The sequence below is a fragment of the Carassius auratus genome, chromosome 19 (assembly GCF_003368295.1).
Source record: "Carassius auratus strain Wakin chromosome 19, ASM336829v1, whole genome shotgun sequence".
In the NCBI taxonomy this organism is placed as follows: Eukaryota; Metazoa; Chordata; class Actinopteri; order Cypriniformes; family Cyprinidae; genus Carassius; species Carassius auratus.
Genome location: NC_039261.1, coordinates 2,388,398 through 2,412,144, shown reverse-complemented (window position 1 = coordinate 2,412,144; position 23,747 = coordinate 2,388,398). Strand labels below are relative to the sequence as shown.

The 23,747-nt window shown below is 45.0% G+C and overlaps 1 protein-coding gene and 1 non-coding gene across 2 annotated transcripts; both read left to right on the top strand.

The window, feature by feature from the left end:
- The first annotated feature begins 705 nt into the window (after positions 1-705).
- kpnb1 (karyopherin (importin) beta 1) lies at positions 706-22,889 on the top strand. Its single transcript, XM_026288360.1, has 22 exons — positions 706-916; positions 1,417-1,475; positions 1,877-2,059; positions 5,406-5,606; positions 5,682-5,834; positions 5,915-5,974; positions 6,805-6,894; positions 9,634-9,744; positions 9,815-9,916; positions 10,295-10,519; positions 10,608-10,799; positions 11,040-11,170; positions 12,988-13,135; positions 13,597-13,668; positions 15,368-15,512; positions 17,710-17,792; positions 18,081-18,188; positions 19,348-19,491; positions 19,825-19,930; positions 20,018-20,132; positions 20,626-20,787; positions 21,422-22,889. Coding segments are annotated over exons 1-22 (2,631 nt in total). The 5' UTR covers positions 706-876; the 3' UTR covers positions 21,423-22,889.
- Positions 17,817-17,957, top strand: LOC113120332 (small nucleolar RNA SNORA79). Its single transcript, XR_003294605.1, has one exon. It is a non-coding gene; the product is annotated as a small nucleolar RNA SNORA79 (small nucleolar RNA).
- Positions 22,890-23,747: the final 858 nt, after the last annotated feature.

The following is a 23,747-nucleotide window of genomic DNA, read 5'->3' as shown; positions in this document are numbered from 1 at the left end:
TGAAAGGTTTACTCCAGATCCCTAGTGAAAATAAATATGTTAAGATATATTTGAAATACATTTTTTTCATGCTAACTTGATTACAAATACAGTTACATGATTATGGACTAATAACAGCCTGCAATCATACTTTTTCTATATTCTTAAGGTCTGCTAACTGTGTAGTCCAACTAAAGACACACTGAAGTATATCAGATTGTGTTCAAGTGGAAATACTGCTGCTATACTTCAGATATCTTGCATTTAAAGACTGATATTATTCAAAGATCATACGATCCTCATCGATAGTCACATTAAAACACATTTCAGGCTCAATATTAACATATTGTGCACAAGTAGTGGTCCAAATAAAGTATATCAGTAAATATGTTAACAGATTTGAACCATAGTATAAAAAGAGAATGGCATATCTTCCCCCAAATATTCTTCTGAAATATTTCTAACAGATCTATTTCTGCTGATCATTTGACCCAATCCAGTTATGAGAAGCGTTCAAAAGTGTTGTATTACTCTCTTTGTGTAGCTTGAGACTAATTCTAGTTATACTTTTTCTGTTATCAATACACTATTACATTTCAAAGAAACCACAGGAGAAAGTGTTCTGTGTTCTGTCTAATATATGACAAATATATGAAATCCTTCCTGTGTGTGTGACGCTCAGAAGCGCGTGAGTCTCTGACGCGTGTGCGTCGTGACGCCGGATAGGCGGAGCCTCTGACGTCAGTGCGCGATATCGTTCCGCGGGCGGGAGATCGGCGCGGCCTTTTCCTCGCAACAGCGGCTGATGAAGAGCAGCAGAAGCAGTAGCGCGGGAACTGCTCGTCTACGGTGTTAGGCGTGGACGCGACGCAACTCTGACCCGACTCTCCCGTCAGAATGGAGCTGATCACAATCCTCGAAAAAACCGTGTCTCCAGGTCAGTTCCGCGCCTCGGCGCTTTCTCACGCGCGGGATCCAGATCGCGCTAGCGGGCGGTTAGTGCCGCGCAGGCCCCGCGACACGCCTTGCACTCTGCGGGAACACAAACAGCGTTTAACGCTTCTGACTGTCGACGCGAGCCGCCAACGTGTGCATCAGGCGGTAAAGCAACGCAGCGTTCGAAAGCGAGCGTTTGCCGGCCTGCGTGGCGACAAGTCCCTGACGCACACAGATAATGTGATTTCGTTCCTAACATTACTTCTGATAACATTAAACTCTTCGACAGGCGTCCGCGCGCGCTCTTGGCCCGTGTGGGGCGTCCGCTCGAGCTGCCAAAGTTTAAAACATGTTAGCATGCTAGTCAGGAAGTGGCTAGGCGTTAGCTCGCTAGCGCTCAGTCATCCCCTGCGATCTTCTCCGAGCTTCAGAGCTGATGTGGGGCGGTGTTGGGCTGTGGCGGGAGAAGTGTTGTCTGATTCTCGGCTGTGCTTGTTTCAGATCGGAATGAGCTGGAGGCGGCGCAGAAGTTTCTGGAGCAGGCGGCCATCGAGAACCTGGTGAGCAGACACTCCTCAGTGTGACCTCTGACCTCTACACTCTCTTGCTCTGTGTGTCCAGGCCTGAACAGAATCAAGGCACCCTCAGCTAAAGCTGTTTTAATGACTTCATAGCAGATTTGGCAAACTGTATGTATAGTTATTGCATCCTCACTGATTCTGGAGGCGCCCAGCGACGTAAAGACTCTCCATTAGGAATCACTAAAAAGATATGAATTTAGTTCATCACAATCTCATAAAGTTATGTTCTAATCAATGAAGTTCTCTGCGCTACACTGAATCTGTTTTCTCCATGACAGCTGATCACTTGAGCGGTGACTGATTCTAGTATAAAGGCTCCTCTCTTAAACTGCACCTATTTCTCGCGGCTGGATTAAATCTGCTGTCTGTGCTGGTTTCAGCCCACGTTCCTGGTGGAGCTGTCCAAGGTGTTGGCCAACCCCGGGAACACGCAGGTGGCTCGGGTCGCGGCCGGCCTGCAGGTCAAGAACTCTCTGACCTCCAAGGACCCGGATGTGAAGACACAGCACCAGCAGAGATGGCTGGCCATCGACTCCAGCGCACGCAGAGAGATCAAGAACTACGTAAGCTCAGACACTGGGGTTCTGCCACTGTAGGGTCACTTAGAGACCCAATAAACATTTAATCGTTACATATTAGCTGGGTCAAAACTGGCTGAATATATCAATTCTATATATATATATAAATGTCTGAATATAATATAACCGCTTATAGTCAAACAAGAGTGCATAGATGTCGTGAGTGTGTTTTAACGGCTTGGAGAAATCAGATGTCCTGTTTTAATCAGTCTTTATCATTTTGTTGTCGATTAGTCATATGTAAAATGAGTTATTTAGCACCTGCAGTGATGCGGTTTGACCAGTGTGGCGCTGTAGCACAAGACTAATTCAGCTCTCCTGATTCAGCTCAAGAGAAAAAGACACAGGGGGGCAGGGTTTCATATTTTATTGAAGCACCCCTGGGCGTCACCATTGGCTAGCGGACCCCCACCTGCTGTTAGCATCCCATTGACTCCCATTCATTTTGGCGTCACTTTGACAGCGAATAACTTTACATCTGAGGCGTTTAAAGACTCCATTTCTCCATTAATTATTTCTAAAGTTCACAGAAAATGTATGAAAGGCTCCATTACCTTGTATCTTATGGTCTGGTCCCATAGAAGCAGTTTTTGTAAAATAAATAGGCTAACGATTGAGTCATAACCAGTGACTCTCTGTGGCGCAGTAGATAAATTACCGTATGGACAGGAGGAGAAGCGCACAGACAATCTTCTACTGTCTATGAGGCTATCGGGGGACGTGGAGGCATGAAGTCAAGGGAGATAATTAATCAGAAAACTTAGTTTCTGTCTGCGAGGTACGCTCGACCCCCAGTAACTGCTGCTTCTAATTGACTTCACTTGTCTCCGTTGAATCCAATGGAGTCGCTGTGTTTCTTTTACTGTCTATATTCAGATCACCGACTGAGCGGCGTTTGGTTTCCCCCCTGTGATGCCTGGCTAAGCAGAAGCGTGCTATTTGATCAAACAGCCAAGTAAACTGCTACGCTACGTTCAGTATTAAACAAGAGAAGAGATACCTTATTGATATTCTACACGTCTTCACCTTCTGTTTATTTTACAGTTCACCTCAAGAGTTGTCTTTCTGTTATTGAAACAGTAAATATCAGATAAGAAGCAGACCTTAAAACAGGACTATCTGATGATCCAGATCATGCCTTTATTAGAGAGAAGAATATTAACCCTCTCCCTCTAAAGCTTGAATATACAGTGTCGATTACTGCTGAAGCTTTGAAGCTCAGAAACCATATTTGCTCATTAACTTATTTTCATCACATAGGCTTCTGTTATATTTACTTACTAATAGTATGTGTGATATTAATGGTAAGCTATGGAGATAATACCAGCGTTTAAATGAGTTCTCCTCACTTAGTCATATAGTGCCTCTCTCAGTGAATGGGACGCAGATTTTACTGACACTAGTAAAATATAGATTTGTCAAATAATGCTCCCAGACTTTCCTTCCTGTGGGGAAACATCGCAGACAGAAACCACAGTAGTTTACTATGAATTAAATTAAATTGTGTAACCAAGATGCAAATAATGGGAAAAGAAAAAAAACTTATATACAAGCCCCCAAAAAACCTCATTATGGGATTTACTGCTGAACGTGCTTATGAAGACATCATCGTGGTGTCTTTAGAAGGAGACCCTTTGAGCTTTACTTTTATCAACCGGATTTTTATTTGATATAAAAATAGATGAAATGAGTCCTGGAGCAATCTAGAAAAGTAATGGGTTGAAAGCCACATGTCTCATGAGTTTCTATTTCAAATCTGAAGAAGATATCATGAAAACTGAGACTCCTGCAAATATTTTTATGAGACTATGTCTACACCCCCCACCCCCAAATATAAGAAAATATATTTCCCAACAGTATTGAAGGCTTCTACAAAGTATTTAGTCTGTAAACATACCACTGCATCGTTGTTTTCAATTATATAATGATTTATTTGAGTAAGAAAAATAAGAATAAAAAGATTTAACTTTGTTTGCCCATTACAGAACTTCCTGAGATTGCTAGAAATGCATCTTTTACAGTGAATTACGATGCAAATAAGTGCTGATGTGCTGATGGCCACTTATACAGATGGTAATAACACAAATGCATGGTATAAGTAAATAATCCACTCTCTCTATTCATACAGACGCGTTCACTTTATAGCCGTGATCATACAGTGATAGTGAGCTGATTTGGGCTGATTTGCACTCAAACAGATGGTAATCATGCAGATACATTCAACGTAAAACACACTCTCACATATATAAAAACGGTCGAAAATTAAAAAGAAATAAAAAAACAAATTAAAATACGATCGCTGTAAGCTCCGCCTCCATCAGCTGACAGGTGCGTCAGAGCGCGTCACATGGTCCCTGGAGGGAGCGCCAAATCAAATAAACTATCTTCCGCGTATCTTTCATCCTTTTTTCCGGTGGATCGCTTCATTCTGTTTGTGACACTGTACGCTGCAAAACCATGCCGTGTTTTTACTACCAAGACGCAGTTTCCGGCCGTGAGTTATTTCATAACTGACACAAACAGTTCTGTCGCTGAAGAAATGAAACGTAAACAAAGGAATTATGATCCATATTACAACGTTATTGCTACGTTGGACTAAACGTGCTTCATGAGATGTCGTTCAGTGGACCCTTACCTTTCTAACTAAACCAGGATTTACAGCTGTGGATGTGTTTATGACTCGTTATTACCACAGATCTGGTATGTACAGCGTTTTCATTGCTTATTTTTTTATGTGTACTGCTTGCACAAATGTAGCAAATACAGTCTTTATAAGCTTTCCATTGAGAAACAGCGATCTGTCGTCGATGCTTGAGGCTTAGATCTTTATAATGATACATAGTTTGTCAAGATTAAATTTGTCCCGTTTCATTTAATCTATTCATAATCACTGACACATGTGAGTTTAGGGCGTTCAGGACGAGGGCGTCAGGCTAAGAGGCTAACACAGTCTGAACTAAACACTGTTGATCCCGTTGAACACACAACAGCGCCACCTTGTGACACTGCAACGTGCAGCGCTCGTATTTATCATTTCTTTTTTTTCTTTTTTTTTAAATGAAGTTAAGTTTAATAATCAATAGGCTGAATATATCAATAGGCCCTAAAATATAAGGTGATGTAAAATGATGATGAAGACATTTGTTTTACCATTTCAGGTATTAAAGAGTTATGACAGTACGTTTAAGAAAACTCAAAAGCAAAGCTGTTTCCCCATGTATTCTGTGTGGCCCGCCCAGGTGGAGTGTGTGTGAAGCAGTGACTGTAGAAGGGTCACTCTCCAGATCAGCAGCGGTCAGTCACGTGTGTGTGTGTGTGTGTGTGTGTGCAGGTGCTGCAGACCCTGGGCACAGAGACGTACCGGCCCAGCTCAGCCTCTCAGTGTGTGGCGGGCATCGCCTGCGCAGAGATCCCGGTGAACCAGTGGCCCGAGCTCATCCCTCAGCTGGTGGCCAACGTGACCGACCCCAGCAGCACCGAGCACATGAAGGAGTCCACGCTGGAGGCCATCGGGTACATCTGCCAGGACATCGTGAGTCTCACACACACACACTCGCTGCCGGTGTTTCCTAGCATCGCTCTGACTGACCTGTAAACACTCTGTCAGGACCCCGAGCACCTCCAGGACAACGCTAACCAGATCCTGACCGCCATCATCCAGGGCATGAGGAAGGAGGAGCCCAGCAACAACGTCAAGCTGGCCGCCACCAATGCCCTCCTCAACTCACTGGAGTTCACCAAAGCCAACTTCGACAAGGAGGTACAGCCACGCCCCCTCACCACTACAGCCCTTCAGTGCAGAGCTTAAACCTGACGCTCTCTCTCTCTCTCTCTCTGCAGACCGAGAGACACTTCATCATGCAGGTGGTGTGTGAGGCCACGCAGTGTCCGGACACCAGGGTGCGTCTCTCTCTCTCTCACACACTCTCTCACACACACACTCACAGACACACACTCACAGACACACACACACACACTCACACACACACTCACAGACACACACACACTCACACACACACACACACTCTCACAGACACACACACACTCACAGACACACACACACACACACTCTCTCACAGACACACACACACACACACACACACACACACACACTCACTGAAGGTCTCTGCTGCAGTCACGAGTGTGTGCTTCTGTCCTGCAGGTGAGAGTGGCTGCTCTCACAGACACACACTCACTCCCTCTCTCACACACACACACACACACACACACACACACACACACACCCACGAGTGACGAGTGTGTGCTTCTGTCCTGCAGGTGAGAGTGGCTGCTCTCACAGACACACACTCACTCCCTCTCTCACACACACACACACACACACACACACACACACACACACCCACGAGTGACGAGTGTGTGCTTCTGTCCTGCAGGTGAGAGTGGCTGCTCTCACAGACACACACTCTCTCTCTCTCTCTCACACACACACACACACCCACGAGTGACGAGTGTGTGCTTCTGTCCTGCAGGTGAGAGTGGCTGCTCTCACAGACACACACTCTCTCTCTCTCTCTCTCACACACACACACACACACACACATGAGTGACGAGTGTGTGCTTCTGTCCTGCAGGTGAGAGTGGCTGCTCTCACAGACACACACTCTCTCTCTCTCACACACACACACTCACAGACACACACTCTCTCTCTCTCTCTCTCACACACACACACACACACACATGAGTGACGAGTGTGTGCTTCTGTCCTGCAGGTGAGAGTGGCTGCGCTGCAGAACCTGGTGAAGATCATGTCTCTGTATTATCAGTACATGGAGACGTACATGGGCCCGGCGCTGTTCGCTGTAAGTCCTCACTCCTCAAACTAACCCCTTCCTGCTGGACCCAAATATAAGGACACAGATTCAGTAGCCATGTTTTATAGGGAGAGTGGAAACCTAATGCTAATAGTTATGCATTTAGCAGATGCTTTTATTCAGGCTAATGTTTCTGATGTGTGGATCCAGGGCTCAGTTGCTGGCTACATGTCTAAACAGCAGCTGCCAAGGGTTAGTGTTATCAAAACACTAACGCTTTACATAGAGGCTTTGTGCTAGAAATATGACCATTATTTAGTGTATGAGATACTGCTACTGCTGAAAACATCAAGAACACTTGACCTTTTACAGAAATAAAGCACTATTTCTTCCATGTTTAAATTCCATTAAGACAAATTAAATTTGGGTAACTTGTTTTTCATAATATTTCTTGTAGAAGAACTTTAAACACAAGTGTAAGTGAGTATCAAGAATGGCATTGGTTTTATGTTAGTTCAGGGCTCCAGACTAACTTTTTTCACTAGGAGCACAGTGGCCCCCAACTGAAAATTTTAGGAGCACAACCAGAAAATTTAGGGGCGCACACCGTAAATCAACATGCTAACCAAATCTACTAATTTCCACTGTATTACTAATAAATACTTGTATAATAGATGCAGAAATTACAATGTGCTGTTTCAAATTCAGTGTCACATTTTATTCTGCACTTTTGAAAATGCAACAACAAGGTAAACTGACAGCACCATCGCTGTCAAGACAGTACAAATAGTAAACAAAATTCCATACACTCAGAATAAAAAATGTGCATAGTAAAAAAGTTTGTGTGCATGCTGTATCGTTGTTGTATGTTTCTTTAAGTTTTAAGCCATTCTTCCTTTGAAGGTTGAGCTGGCTTTTGTATTTGGTGAAAGGTAGTTCTAATAATTATAGTACCTCAGCCATCTGAATTCTTACAGCCAGTCTTCTCGAAAATGGTGAGTGTGGATCAGGGCCGGCCCTGACCAATTTGCTGCCCTAGGCAAGATTTTACCTGGCGCCCCATGTGTATGTATGTATGTACATATATATATATATATATATATATATATATATATATATATATATATATATATATATATATATATATATATATATATATATATATATATATATATATATATATATACACACACACATACACACACTACAGCAGAACTGTTTCCAACACTCATAATAAATCATCTTATTAGAATGATTTCTAAAGGATCATGTGTTAGACTGGATGTCACATGTGACACTGAAGAATGGAGTAATGATGCTGAAAATTCAGCTTTGCATCACAGAAATAAATGATAATTTAAAGTATAATAAATTGAAAACAAATTATTTTAAATTGTAATAATATATCACAATATTACATTTTTTTTCTGTATTTTTGATCAAATAAATGCAGGCTTGATGAGCAGAAGAAACTTCTTTCAAAAACTTAAAAAAATAGTAATGTTTCAAAACTTTTGGCCTGTACTGTATCCCCCCAAAACTGCACAACTGTAGAGTAAAACATTATTTTAAAAAAAGTGATAATAAAAAATGCGTCTTAAAACTGACAAGATTGTACAAAATCACAGTCTGGGGACTCAGATCAACTGCTAACATTAAGTTTAAGGTAAAAATAACTGCCATGAAATTATAGTATCTTACTCCTATTCAATAAATTGTTATTTCACTACATCTCTTTACCTCTGTCTTTATCCTCTTCTCTTCTTTTTGGCAGTGTATCTATCGCAGACTATGATCATTTATAATGTGTCATGTAAATTCGGCCTTGCGTCACAATCAGGAAACTTTCACCGTGTCTAGAACGGGCGCGAGCCGCCAGGCCCGTTTCTACGAGCTGTGTGTTAACAAAAACAGTGCTGTCTACATTGGATGCGGCGTCGGGCACACTACACAACAAATTACCAACAACTGATCGTGCGCGCTCTGTTTCTGACGCACTTCAAGCACTCGATGGGTGGGGGAAGATTGAAGAGCCAGACTTTTTTTTTTTTTTTTGCTTTATTTGGAAGTGTTTCGAATTATTGGTTTTTAAATAGTATCCTATTATAAAAAAATATAGGTAAAAAAAAAAAAAAAAAGTTCACTCATTCTGGCGCCCCTATGGATGAGTGGCGCCCTTAGCATTTGCCTATGCCGCGGGCCGGCCCTGGTGCGGACTTTTTTTAGCCACACCAACCTCTGACTCTGAATCATCATCTGACGGTGACACTGTAGACTCTGGCACTGGTACACTAGCCGCAGGTCGGAAGAACGAATCAATAGTTCGCTTGCTCATAGCTCAGACGCACGCACATATCAGGTTGTGATGAGATTTGTCTCTGTTTCCTTCCCACAGATGTTTACGCGCACTCGATTATCTCTAGGCCCCTCCCCCTCCACACATTTTAGCCACTTGCAGTGGCCATTCCCTATTCTTCTCACACGCATTTGCCGCCTCACAGACAGGCATCACTCAATGAGACGCGAGTGTGTGCTCGCGTCTCATTAGTATGTGTGCAAGTGTGTGTGTGTGTGTGCGTGCGTGCGTGTGCAAATCTACTGGTCGCACATGTGCGACTGGATGTAAAATTCAGTCGCACACTCTCAAAATTTGGTCGCAAAATGCGACCATTTGGTCGCAGTCTGGAGCCCTGTAGTTAGCATGTGTTAGTGTGCTGCTTCGGTACGGAGAGACGTGGATGTTGACTGGTATCAGTACTGTGAACATCCTCTCTCTTCCCAATACAGATCACGATCGAGGCCATGAAGAGTGACATCGACGAGGTGGCCTTACAGGGAATCGAGTTCTGGTCTAACGTCTGTGACGAGGAGATGGATCTGGCCATTGAAGCCACTGAGGTGAGCATGATCGGTCTCCGTCTGCTGCTCTGCTAGCGCTCGTTCCTGATCCACCGTCTTCTGTCCTCAGGCCTCGGAGCAGGGACGTCCTCCAGAGCACACCAGCAAGTTCTACGCTAAAGGAGCTCTGCAGTACCTGGTGCCCATCCTGACACAGACGCTCACCAAACAGGTAAAGCTGGGATGATCCTGTGTGTGTGTGAGAGCAGAACCGATCTAAACCGTGACGTGCTGTACAGGTGTAGACAGAGCCAGCAGGTCACGTAGAAACTGAGCTTTAGGTGCAGCAAGCAGTTCAGTGACTGTTCAAGACATCACAGCCGTGATACACAGCTTTATTAGGAACAGGAAACTGCTTCTACATCTTTAACTTTGATTAAATCCATGAACTGACTTCTGTTTGTAGCACCTGGCACTACGTTTAGTAGTTTGTCTCGAAGGCCACATTCAGACAGGAAAAAGTTGACCCTGGGTTTGGTTTGGGCTGGAGAATGAGCGTATCCTCTGGACTGAGAGCCGTGTGTATGAAGTGAAGGTGTGCTGTGTGCAGGATGAGAACGACGACGATGACGACTGGAACCCGTGTAAGGCTGCAGGTGTGTGTCTGATGCTGCTGGCCACGTGCTGCGAGGACGACGTGGTGCCGCACGTGCTGCCCTTCATCAAAGAGCACATCAAGCACCCGGACTGGCGCTACCGCGACGCCTCCGTCATGGCCTTCGGCTCCATCCTGGAGGGCCCCGAGCTCAGCCAGCTGAAGCCCCTGGTGATCCAGGTGAAGGCGGGCCCTGGGGGGGTGTGTGTGTGTGTGTGTGTGTGTGTGTGTGTGTGTGTGTGACGCCCGTCTCTCTCTCTCTCGGCAGGCCATGCCCACCCTCATCGAGCTGATGAAGGACCCCAGTGTGGTGGTGAGGGACACCACGGCCTGGACGCTGGGACGCATCTGTGATCTGCTGCCCGAGGCGGCCATCAACGAGGTGTATCTGGCCCCTCTGCTGCAGTGCCTGATCGAGGGCCTCGGGGCCGAACCACGCGTGGCCTCCAACGTCTGCTGGGTATGACCCCGCTCTCTCTGCCGGCACATCACTCTCCTGAAGAGAAGACCTGTCTGTGTAGGAGTTGTTGGAGTAGTTGAACAGAGTGGGCACTGAATGTCATGCATCTTTAAGTTCTTCAGTGTTGGTGCAGAATACATGGTTTGGTGTATTAGACTGTCGTGTGTGTGTGTAGTGGTCAGACAGCTGATGCGATCGGTCAGCGTGCTGTGCTAGCAGACTCACAGATGCTGTTTGCAGGCCTTCTCCAGTCTGGCTGAAGCAGCGTACGAGGCCACAGACGCTGCTGATGATGAGGAAGAGCCCAGCACATACTGCCTGTCCTCCTCCTTCGAGCTCATCGTCCAGAAGCTGCTGGAGACCACAGACAGGTACACCAGACGCCAGCCTAAAGGATACTGCCCCCAAAAATCTGTCCTGTCATGAATGACTCGCTCTCATGTCGTCCCAAAGCTGTCAGATCTTGGTTCATCTTCAGAACACCAATGAAGATGTGACCCTCCACAGACCTCCAGTGTGGTTCATGTTTGGGGGTGCACACATGAACATGAGCTGCAGAAACAGTGCTGTTTACACGTGTGTGTGTGTGTGTGTGTGCGCGCTGTGATCATACACACTATAAAACATGGACATGGTGTCCGTGACGTCACACGTAGGTTTACAGGTTTAAAGTAGGCGGAGCGTTTCTCTTGGATAATCGAAAATGGGCAGAGAGGCGGGAGCTGGTTGCTGAAGCCACGCCCACCCAGCAATCCACCTGTCACTCAAGTGGCCATACCTTTAATTATGCACAACTTTTATGTCTTCATATAATTTAAACGAATGAGTCATATCACCCCCAAATATCTATTTAGACCAAAATAATTTTTTGTACCAGCTTTTTTGTTTTCCTGCTGTAAAGTTGGGCATTTTAAGATGAGGAGTCTATGGGACGGAGTCTGAATTACAGTTTAGTCACTTCAGTATGGGCTTCAGAGAGAGAGAGAGAGCGGGAGGATGCCACTCCCCTCGGTGTTGCATTATTGCATACATGCATTATTGATGCATCTTCTAGGTTTGTATAATAAGCTGCTCAAGCAAGCGCCAATAAGCCTATTTTTCTTTAAAATTAAAACACCACAGAAAGTCTCATGCATTTTGCGTTTAAATCTTAATCACAAGCAATCCCAAGGGTCTTAATGAACTTAGTTTTTCTGCTTCCATAAAAGTGAACGTATATATATTGTTTTCCTTGTTTATCTGAAAGTGCTCTTTTTCTTGTTCTAAACTTAGCCAAAACCCATGTGACTGCGTTTCCATGTCAATCCATGTTCATTTTTCCCGAGAACAATGCACTTTCACTTTAATTCAGCGCCTGCAGCTCAGCAGAAGTAGACCCGGTACGTTAACCGTCACTGCTCCGCTCCTGGAACACCCTGACGCACAGCTCCTCGTGCTGCTGGAATCTGTTAATACACACTGCAGACGGACGCTGTGAAGCAGGTGTTATAGTGTGACACCAGAGCACTGCTGTGTGTGCTCCTGTCAGTCGCTGCAGAAGTGATGAAACGGCGTAACGTTCGCTCCCAGCGCTGAGGAATTAAATACACCGGCATGGCAGTATATTCAAAATTAACATTGTAACCAAAATATACACCCAGCACTGACTGGTAGGAAGCTTTTTAGCCGTTTATGATCAATATGCATAACAGTGACTGTAAAGTGTTTTTAGGTGTAGAATTGATATTTTCAGTTTTGATATTATGATGGGGTCATGGCACTACTTTAACCTTTAACCCCCACCCTGCACACACCCACAGTCCTCTTTTTGGAGAACTGAAAGGTTCACCCTACACAGTTCATGCCTGTACTAAACTGAGGATGGTAGCTCTGATTACACACACCTGGAAACGAATGTGGAGCGGTCTCCTTGTTAAAATAATCTAAACCCATGAGTCAAGAGCATCTTCTGATTACATGAGTCTCAGCTCTTCTCAATAAAATCCAGATTCTGTTCAGAAAGCACTAGAGCGTGTACAGAATGTTCTTCAGTTTTAGATCAGGTGTGTGTCGAAGGCTCTTTCTGTGTAGTAGTGTTTGACACATGAACCTGTAACAGTAAACCTGACTCTCTGGTGGTCTGTGTGGAGTTGAGCTCTGAAGCAGCGCTCTGCAGGTGAAGGTGATGACTCTGTCTCTTCACTGTTAGGCCAGACGGACATCAGAATAACCTGCGCAGTGCAGCGTATGAGGCTCTGATGGAGATCGTGAAGAACAGTGCCAAGGACTGTTACCCTGCGGTGCAGAAGACCACGCTGGTGATCATGGAGCGACTGCAGCAGGTCCTGCAGATGGAGGTGAGCACACACCAGCTGCTGTCATGTGTCTAATTACCCAATAACATCTAGTCAAGTCATTCCTGCTGCATCTGTAAACCTCTGAGACCTAAAGATGAATTCTTTAGGCCTGGACTACAATGTCTGATTATTTGAATATTCATTGGTGGGTTGGCTTTAATAATCTTTTATTTTTTGAACAGCTGGCATCCCCTGAGAAACGGTGTTCATTCACGCTTCATAGCTGCTTGTGTAGTACTGGGCTACAAACCGTTCAGTAGCTCAGCCCAATCATAACTGTCTACAGTGAGAGTATTGCTCTTAGCAGACCTGTGTGTTTTACATCACTAGTGTGTGTTCTCAGCTTCAGGACCGCTCCGTCACAGTATCAGACTGTACTGAGAAACCCTCGAGCGTCCCTGTGTTCAGTGTCTTGTGTCTGATCTGTGTGTGACTGGAACTGAACTCTGTGTGTTCTTCAGTCTCACATCCAGAGCACCTCAGACAGGATCCAGTTCAACGACCTGCAGTCCCTGCTGTGTGCCACCCTGCAGGTGTGTGTGTGTGTGTGTGTGTGTGTGTCTGTGTGAGCGAGGGTGTGTGAGGGGGTGTGTGTCTGTCTGTGTGTGTGAGAGTCAGGGTGTGTGTCTGTGTGTGTGAGAGTGTGTGTGTCTGTGTGTGTGAGAGTGTGTGTGTGTGTGTGAGAGAGTGAGGGGGGGTGTGTCTGTCTGTGTGAGTGATGGGGTCTGTGTGTGTGAGAGTGAGGGTGTGTCTGTCTGTGTGTGTGTGTGTGTGAGAGTGAGGGTGTGTCTGTCTCTGTGTGTGAGAGTGAGGGTGTGTCTCTCTCTCTCTGTGTGTGTGTGTGTGAGAGAGGGTGTGTGTGTGAGAGTGAGGAGGTGTGTGTCAGTCTGTGTGTGTGAGTGATGGGGTCTGTGTGGGTGAGAGTGAGGGTGTGTCTGTCTGTGTGTGTGTGTGTGTGAGTGAGGGGGTCTGTGTGTGTGAGAGTGAGGGTGTGTGTGTGTGTGAGAGTGAGGGAGTCTGTGTGTGTGAGGGTGTGTCTGTGTGGGTGTGAGTGAGGGTGTGTGTGTGTGTGAGAGTGAGGGGGTCTGTGTGTGTGAGGGTGTGTCTGTCTCTGTGTGTGTGTGTGTGTGTGTGAGTGAGGGGGTCTGTGTGTGTGAGGGTGTGTCTGTGTGTGGGTGTGAGTGAGGGTGTGTGTCTGTCTCTGTGTGTGAGAGAGTGAGGGTGTCTCTCACTGTGTGTGTGTGTGTGTGTGTGTGTGTGTGTGTGTGTGTGTGTGAGTGAGGGGGTCTGTGTGTGTGAGTGAGGGTGTGTCTCTCTGTGTGTGTGAGAGTGTCTGTGTGTGTGAGTGAGGGGGTCTGTGTGTGTGAGTGAGGGGGTCTGTGTGTGTGAGTGAGGGGGTCTGTGTGTGTGAGTGAGGGGGTCTGTGTGTGTGAGAGTGAGGGTGTGTCTGTCTGTGTGTGTGTGTGTGTGTGAGAGTGAGGGTGTGTCTGTCTCTGTGTGTGAGAGTGAGGGTGTGTCTCTCTCTCTCTCTGTGTGTGTGAGAGAGGGTGTGTGTGTGAGAGTGAGGGGGTGTGTGTCTGTCTCTGTGTGTGAGAGAGTGAGGGTGTCTCTCACTGTGTGTGTGTGTGTGTGTGTGTGTGTGTGTGTGTGTGTGTGAGTGAGGGGGTCTGTGTGTGTGAGTGAGGGTGTGTCTCTCTGTGTGTGTGAGAGTGTCTGTGTGTGTGAGTGAGGGGGTCTGTGTGTGTGAGTGAGGGGGTCTGTGTGTGTGAGTGAGGGGGTCTGTGTGTGTGAGAGTGAGGGTGTGTCTGTCTGTGTGTGTGTGTGTGTGTGAGAGTGAGGGTGTGTCTGTCTCTGTGTGTGAGAGTGAGGGTGTGTCTCTCTCTCTCTCTGTGTGTGTGAGAGAGGGTGTGTGTGTGAGAGTGAGGGGGTGTGTGTCTGTCTCTGTGTGTGAGAGAGTGAGGGTGTCTCTCACTGTGTGTGTGTGTGTGTGTGTGTGAGGGGGTCTGTGTGTGTGAGTGAGGGTGTGTCTCTCTGTGTGTGTGTGTGTGTGTGAGAGTGTCTGTGTGTGTGAGTGAGGGGGTCTGTGTGTGTGAGAGTGAGGGTGTGTCTGTCTCCTGTGTGTGTGTGAGTGAGGGGGTCTGTGTGTGTGAGAGAGTGAGGGTGTGTGTCTGTCTCTGTGTGTGTGTGTGTTTCCTCGCCTCACCTCCCGTCTCTCTCTCTCTCTCCTCTCAGAACGTGCTGAGGAAGGTGCAGCACCAGGACGCTCTGCAGATCTCAGACGTGGTGATGGCGTCTCTGCTGCGCATGTTTCAGAGCACCGCTGGCTCCGGAGGCGTTCAGGAGGACGCTCTGATGGCCGTCAGCACTCTGGTGGAAGGTGAGGGTCGTGCTGCTGTGAACACGGAGCGCTGGACTGCGTCAGCTAGCTGTCAGTCTCAACCGTGGATCACAGTATCATGTGCAAATGAAGCAGAACTGACTGATAATCTCTCAGAACAAAGATGAAACGAGCGCTAAACCGGTCCGTGAGATCCAGTGTGAAGCGCTTGGATTCAGTGAAAGACACCAGTGTGTCGATGTTTGAGAAATACCAAAATATCGTCTGATACATCCACTCTACAGGACCTGTGGGAATACAAGCGCAGTTGGTGTTAGGGGGCTCTTCCTGTTGAATAAGGTTCTATTTAAGCTGCACATGGAAGCATTAGTTTTGTGTGTTGCACACTTAAACATTAATATTGATGTAAAATCTAAATTGTGATTGGTACAAAGCGCCTCATAACGCATGAACATGTACAAGTATAAAATGTCTTATTTGCTGTTTAAAAGTGAAGCCGTGTTAACTAGGGCTGTGCGATTAATCGAAATCCTGATTTGAGACGCTGTGATTTGCTAATCGCTCAAGCCTGTGATGTAGATGCAGTGTTACTGTTCCTGAACACATGCATGAGTGCAGCCATGTGACCGTCCTACTTACCAATAGAGTGAGCACCTCACCTCAAAACTAGAGACCGACTACAGGGGCAGCTCCATAGTTTGACAAATTACAACTAAAGAAAAACACTATGTAACTTAAGCTTTGAAAAGACAATTAATTCACAAGAGCTGTGTCGATCATCTCTCCTTCAGAAGAGCACACACAGCCTGTGTCTCTGTGCTTCTCGTACTCGCTCCTCTCTTCCCCACACAGAGCGAATCCTGCGTCACACCAGGCGTTCACAATAGGGCTGTGCGATATGGACAAAAAAAACCTATCATGATTTTATCAATTTTGCGATTTCGATTTTAATCATGATTTTGTCATAAATGCATTCAGTATAATTTTTAAACATATTTCCAAAAGAAAACCGATGAGAGCTTTATCAAATGTCTCTAGAACAGACATAAGTCTAAATAATCACTAAGTAAAGATGTAAAAACAAAATGTCTAGACATATGGAAAAAAATAAATAAAATAAAACCATGTTCAGGGATCTTTTTTTCCTCTCTCCATGCATTGGTCATAGAGCTCACTGTAGCGGTGCCTCAGGTGTTAAATGCCCAATATATTTATTGCCCAAGGGTCACGTACTCCGTCTGCAGTGCGTATACAGTAAGTTATGTGGACGCGGTTCAGAAGCAGCAACGAGAGCGCATTATTGTAACGCAAAAGCACATTAAAATAATGCGCGAGCGTGAATCTTTCGCACCAGTGAAAGATTAAAGTTACTATATAAATGACAAAGGTTTAATTGCCATTTTTATTTCAAAGGATCCGACCGACAGCGAGCCGAATATCATTCAAAATATTTTTGGATGACTCGTAACCGCGGGCACCCGCTCATTTTGGATCAACCCGCGCATCACTGACTCGCACGCAGATTTCCTTTGCTCTGTTATCAAAACCAGATGTGCGTGCTCAGATCACAGACTGTATAAGGATCAGATGCATGCTGACTTACAACGTGTCTCCTCTCGCTCAACCTGTGTCCTGTGCACTCACTACTCTCTCTGTGCTCACGCGCAAGATATGAAATCTGTTCACTCCTTTCCATTTATAACCTTTTCTCATCTTTTTACTGCGTGCAGCGTGAACGTGCTGATCTGTTAACATGGCGCATCACAGACAGTGTGTGAACCTGGGGTTAGGCATATGCCCAGTCTGCTCTCGCGCTCCACAGGTGCGCTGCATGCTGATTGGTTCAGATAACATACTGCGGGAGGTCAGGGCTGTGGAAAATCGGCTCCGCCTGTAAAACTGATGTCAATTCAGTCTAACTGCTTGCTAATTTCATTCAACACATTTTCCACTTGTTCTTAAACGGTGTATTTCCTTACATGTAATACTTATAATTGACTAAAGAAATAGTTTTTATTCATATAAAAAAAAAATATTTCCAGTGAAATTCATTAATTATACCATTATAATTTTGTCTGCTGAAAATATATATATATATAACCCCTCTCAAAACACAATTTCAGTTTGAAAGTATTTTGTGGTTATAATGGGAAACGATTGGATAAAAGACAGGATTTGTTAAAGCCGTTTACTGAATGACTGACAGCTACTGTTCCTCCTCTCCTTGCCTCTCCAGTTTTGGGCAGTGACTTCCTGAAGTACATGGAAGCGTTCAAGCCTTTCCTGGTGATCGGACTGAAGAACTACGCAGAGTATCAGGTAATGCTGGGCTGAAGCTGGGGATGATGATTGTTCCTCCTGCTGCTCGGAGCTCAGGCAGCTCAGGATTTTACCTCATCACAGAGAAACTGAGTCCTCTTCACCCGGTGTGTGCCGACCCACGGTCACAGGTGGCCACACTGGACTTTGCGGGACTCTACAGCTCATACACTATCAGAAGACATGTGCTTCCTCTGGGAGGCTAGTGACACTTCTGCTTGTTTGTGGACTAACTGCACGCATCCACATCATCAGATTAATGTATGTATAATGTGTGTGTGTGCGCAGGTGTGTCTGGCTGCGGTCGGGCTGGTGTGTGATCTGTGTCGAGCGCTGATGGCCAACATCCTTCCTCACTGTGATGAAATCATGCAGCTGCTGCTGGAGAACCTGGGCGTAAGTCTCCGTCTGTACTGTGTGTGTGTGTGTGCTGCTCGACTGATTCACAACCTGTCCTGGCTGAAATATTAAGGTCCTTGCACACACAGTCTGAAGGTTTCATGTTTGTTAAAAATTTGGCAGGCACACAAACCTTGCACACGGAGTCCATGCATATTAATTGAGTTGTGTAAAAAAAAAAAAGCACTAAATGGAGTCTTCAACCAGTGAAGATGATTTTGTTGTCCTCTCGCTTCTTAAAAAGAAAGGAAATATGGGGTCCATCTGTTGCTGAGATCTAGAGAGGAAGGAGTTAAGGAGCAGCAGGATGCAGACTTTACTTCAGGATATACAGCCAGACAGGCTTTTCTTTAATTGGACTGCCCAGCTTTTAATGTGACACTCCACCCCAAAATGAAAATGTTGTCATTAATCTCTTACTCCCATGTCGTTCCAAACCTGTAAAAGCTTTGTTCGTCTTCAGAACACAATTTAAGATATTTTGGATGTAAACCAGAAGCTTGTGACTGTCCCATAGACTGCCAAGTAACTTCCACTGTCAGTGTCCAGAAAAGCATGAAAGACTTACTCAGAATAGTCATCTTCCATCAGTGACTCAGCTGTAACGTTATGAAGAGATGAGTTTACTGTTTGTAAGCCAAGAAAACTAAAATAACGTCTTTATTCAACAATTCTTCTCAACTGTGTCTCTCTACTTCACCCTAGCACCATTTTGGAGAATAAGAGCTGTGCGCACAGCATTCACTCTTCTGTGTCATCCAAAATATCTTGAATTGTGTTCTGAAGATGAACAAAGCTTTTACAGGTCGGTCTACATTGAAGTATTGCTCTGGAGATGAGTGATTAATGACCATTTTCATTTTGGGGTGGAGTATCCCTTGAATGTATCAACCCATTTAAAGAGTTCATAATTTTGCCAGAAAAAGTTAGAATTATGTTAATGTAAAAATTCTTGTGTAACTGATAATAAAAATCAAATCGAACGAGATTGACAAGGTGAGCTCCTCTTTTTTTCTAACATGTGAAAATGTCTGACTCTGTGTGCAATGGCCTTGGCGTGTCAGGAGGGGTCAGAGGTTACTGGAGGTCTGCTCTCAGTCATATTAGTGTGTGGCTCTGTAGCACCCTGACTAGGAGCTCTAATACATCTTTGCAGAACGAGAACGTGCACCGGTCTGTGAAGCCCCAGATCCTGTCTGTGTTTGGGGATATTGCTCTGGCCATTGGTGGTGAGTTCAAGAAGTACCTGGACATTGTGCTGGACACTCTGCAGCAGGCCTCGCAGGCTCAGGTGGACAAGGTGAGCAGCACCCCAAATCACTAGTCCGTTCAGCTGAGCTCTAGATGTAGGACTCAGTATGAGAAGTCTGGCACACGGGGTCACTGATGACATCACTGGGTTGATTCTGGGACCCAGCTGAACATGGTTGTGAATGGTTTAGATACTTATTGGTTTAGTAAATCTTCGTGTTATTGGGTAAAATCTAATTAACCTGATTAATATTCATGAATCCAAAGCTCGCTAATCCGTAGTGTGTTTTATAACGTGCTTATTAGTAGAAATGGGGGTGTTATTCTCTTGCTAGTGTTTTCCTTGTTAGTCTGAAAGTGAAGCCTGACTGCTGTCTTGCAGACGGACTATGATATGGTGGACTATCTGAACGAGCTGCGAGAGGGCTGTCTGGAGGCCTACACCGGGATCATCCAGGGCTTGAAGGGAGACCAGGAGAACGTGCACCGTGAGTTCAGCTGCTGCTCGTCTGCTGAGCGTCTGATGCACACCAGTGTTACCTGGACTCATGTTAAACCGTGTGTTTCCTCCTCAGCTGATGTGATGCTGGTGCAGCCTCGTGTGGAGTTCATCTTGTCCTTCATTCACCACATCGCTGAGGATGAAGACCGGTCTGACGGAGTGGTGGCCAATGCCGTCGGACTCATAGGGTAAGAACTGCTGCCAAAACAAGTTGTTGTTTGACCAAAGATGTATGTGATTCAGGTGTTTGGGTGTTCAGGTAGGTCTGGTACTGCTCTTTCTTCAGTATGCTGTGTGTCTGCTTATTGGCTGCTGTGTTACTAACATGACTCCAGGTGTTTTCTGCAGATCTCTTCATAGCATGAGCTAGCTTGCTTTAGACCTTGAATCAACCGGTGTATTTACATTTTTCTTGCACTGATAAAATCAGAGGTGTTCGAAGCGTTCAAACATCACTGGATCAGTCTGCTTCAGGAATGAATCCTCACCTGGGGCTGTTGGGCCATTATAGTCTGAGTCGAGTCACAGTTTCTCTAAAGATCGTGTCAGGCTGTGGACATGTCATTGGGTTTAGAAGCACTACACTTTCCATTTGTGGCTTAATTATTCTTAAAATGTCAGCTTGTCTTCTGATGTTCTGGGACATACCTGGTCAAGTTGACTCTTTTTCCTCCCCCAAAGTGACCTGTGCACAACCTTTGGCAAAGATGTGATGAAGCTGGTGGAGGTTCGACCCCAGATCAACGATCTTCTGTCTGAAGGCCGGAGGTCCAAGACTAGCAAGACCAAGACCTTAGCCACGTGGGCCACGAAGGAGCTCCGCAAGCTGAAGAGCCAGGCTTGGTATGTGATGCAGCTCACGTAGATCTCACCCTAGAGGTCACGATACAGCTTACGGCCTGTTCACACCGGCACAGAGGCAGATTTCTGCATGTGGATCCAGGACCGTGCAGTTTGACTCTCTGACAGTAGGTGGAGCTCTGAAAGAGCACTGTTTGCTGGTTGGCCAGTTTATGACAGAAGATTGAATGACTGTCAGTTCAGATCAGTGCTGTCAGAAGCAGTGCATGAACACACACGCAGAACATCATCTTCCTGTCCTACTCGAATCTTGAATGGCTTTAGTTAAATATGAGAAATCCATTTCCTAAAGAGGCCATTAAACTAATATTAAACATACTGTCTTTATTCCTTCATTGATTTCATAGATTGAATGTGAGTGTAAGATAATATAAAAGTATTTTTGAAAACTAATGTTATGTGGGATTAATCCTGATTAATTTCAGAAAAAGTTACTAATTAGTTTGATCTCTTTTTGATTGACCACACTAGTTAAAATATTACTGCTGCGAACAGTCCTGGTGTGAACAGGCCTTGATTGCTCCTAAAATGAATTAGTTGTGAAGCCCGTTTGTTTGCGGGTGAAGTGTCCTCTGTGTTTCTGTGTTCTCCATTGTTTCTTTTGGTTTGTTTTCAGATCACTGGCTGTGGAAATTCTACCAAGAATAATGGAAATCAAACCCACTGAGGTTTCTTCTGTCTTTTACACATAGACGTGAAAGCAGAAGTGACGTGTGCGCTGATGAGTGTCTGAGAATGAGTGAGAGAGAGAGAGTGAGAGAGAGACATCACACCACATTCAGAGTTCAATCCAGCAGCTGCCCTCTGACCCCTCTAATGAACTGTTCCTGACCCCCTCATGCTCTCTCTGAGGAGCTAGTGCAGTCTCCATGTCTGCAGAGGTCATCTGTTACACAATCATCTGTCAGAAGATCCAGAAGGAAGTGATGCTGCTGCTGGAGTTTGTAATGGAGTGTGAGTGTGTGAATGAACGGAGGGGGTCGCTGTCTCCACTTCCCCTCTGACTATTTCAACCAATAATAAATAAACATGATCAATATCTGGTTTGCAGATTGCGTGAGATGCACTTATGTAAGCATAGGAGAGCGGCTAGTGGTCAGGGATGGGCAGCACTCGGGCGATCCGGCGCAGAGCGCTCATCCGGCTTTCTCAATCTACATTGCTGCGCTATATTTTTTTTCCCCTTTTAAAAAAAAAAAAAATAGAATTACTAATAAGTAGTAGTTAGTGTGCTAGTGCCCTGGAGAGAGCAGACTCGCCGCTCCAGGTCAGAGTTCACGCAGAGCCATCCATGTTCAGGGCTGCAGGAGTTAAACACTTGCTCCTTTATTCTGCTTCACTTGTCTTGCAGGAAAATGAGTGCCAAATCCATGCGGATACCAGTGGACTTGAGCTTAATGTGTGTGAACACGTAGAAGACGCAAATAAACACGTCAACGATGTCACAATCTGATTTGCATTGATGTGCTTTGGTTGTATTTCTTTTCTTTCTTGCGGCACTTAATTGGAGTCATTCACCAAGCTTTTAAAAAAGAATGAACCGAATCAGACGTTTGTATGAGGTTATATTTTTCCATTGATATGAGAATAAAATTAAATTGAATCTTTCCGGTTGTACTTCTGATGCATTCCCTGTGTAATGCAAACCACCGTCGATTGGTTTGACTTCACCGGATCAGATGGCACTTAATGTTGGTGTTCTGCCGGTGCGGTGGGTGCCTTGCTGGGTGTCTCTTCCCCTCTCTCCACCTGTGTGTGGGTCATGTTGATGTTCAGACCTGAAATAATGAGGGCCAGTCCATGCTGCAAGAGCTGTTAGCCCACTACAGAAGAATCTGCCTTGACTAGAACCATTGTGGTTTATAAACTCAGTGATGATTCTATGGTGTTTTTATCAAGTAGATTAAAGGCACAGTTTTTGCATGACTGGTATTAAATAAAAGAACCTAATGTGAAACTGCTGCGGTGTACTTGTTGATGGACTTCACATTTGCAATGTGTGCATAATACAGATTGTGAACTCTCAAGCCACTTGATGCTTTTATAAGTCGTTTAAAGTCAATAAATGAGCGACTTCATGCTGATGTTTTCGGTTCTTCATTGCCTGCTGCCTGTTTAAATGAAATGTTCAACCAAGGTCTTGATAAACATTAGGGGAAGCTTTGCAAAACGTTTTTGTCTTTTGTTTTGATGATAATTTAAAAAAAAAAATCTGTCATGAATAATACCAGAGTAAACGTGTAGAAAGACTTAAAAGACAAATTGACCCCTTGCTAAGCCCCTCCCTCTTTAGTTACTGTTGCTACGCCTGGCACATCTATTACAGTATGTTTGCACCAGTGTCAGACATTCTCAAGGAGATAATTAGTCATTTTGGCCAGAAGGTGAAATATCTGAGAGACCAAGACAAAATAAAAAGAACAGCAGGGTGCAACATAATATGCAACCAATTAGAAAATAATTTCTTCAGAATTAAAGATAATCGTATAGGTCCGGTTGCAAGCAGCTACCTCATACGCTGACCATTCAACTAGGAAACACAAATTGAGGAAGAGCCATGTTCATGCACAGCAGGGTAAGTGATTTCCCAGAAGGGAAAATTGAAAATAATCTAATAATTATAAATCAAACAGTTTATCCATAAATCAGTGGAATAAACAAGCCATTAGCCTGACCACTTTGCAATGATAACTTCTGCTTGTATTTTTAGCGTGCCAAACTACTTCTCACACGTCAGGAAGTGGGTAGGTTGAAAATTAGGTTTATGGTTATAGTTATGGGATTTGGCAGATGCTTTTGTCCAAAGTGAAAAACAAATAAAAGGTTTTTGTTAATCCTGTCGACACTGCTTGATACATGCCCGGCCTTTCTCTCCTTGGTTTTTAGGTTTCGGGAAGGGAAAAAATTCCACCAGCCCCTCCAAACTTTTAGGATACTGGGTA

What these genes read in the sequence shown, in the direction of transcription:
- kpnb1 (XM_026288360.1), top strand. Translation starts at nt 877, where the DNA reads ATGGAGCTGATCACAATCCTCGAAAAAACCGTGTCTCCAG. An exon ending in CGCAGTGTCCGGACACCAGG is followed by an intron (nt 5,975 to 6,804) that starts GTGCGTCTCTCT and finishes TCTGTCCTGCAG; the next exon opens with GTGAGAGTGGCTGCGCTGCA. An exon ending in TGGCCTCCAACGTCTGCTGG is followed by an intron (nt 10,800 to 11,039) that starts GTATGACCCCGC and finishes TGCTGTTTGCAG; the next exon opens with GCCTTCTCCAGTCTGGCTGA.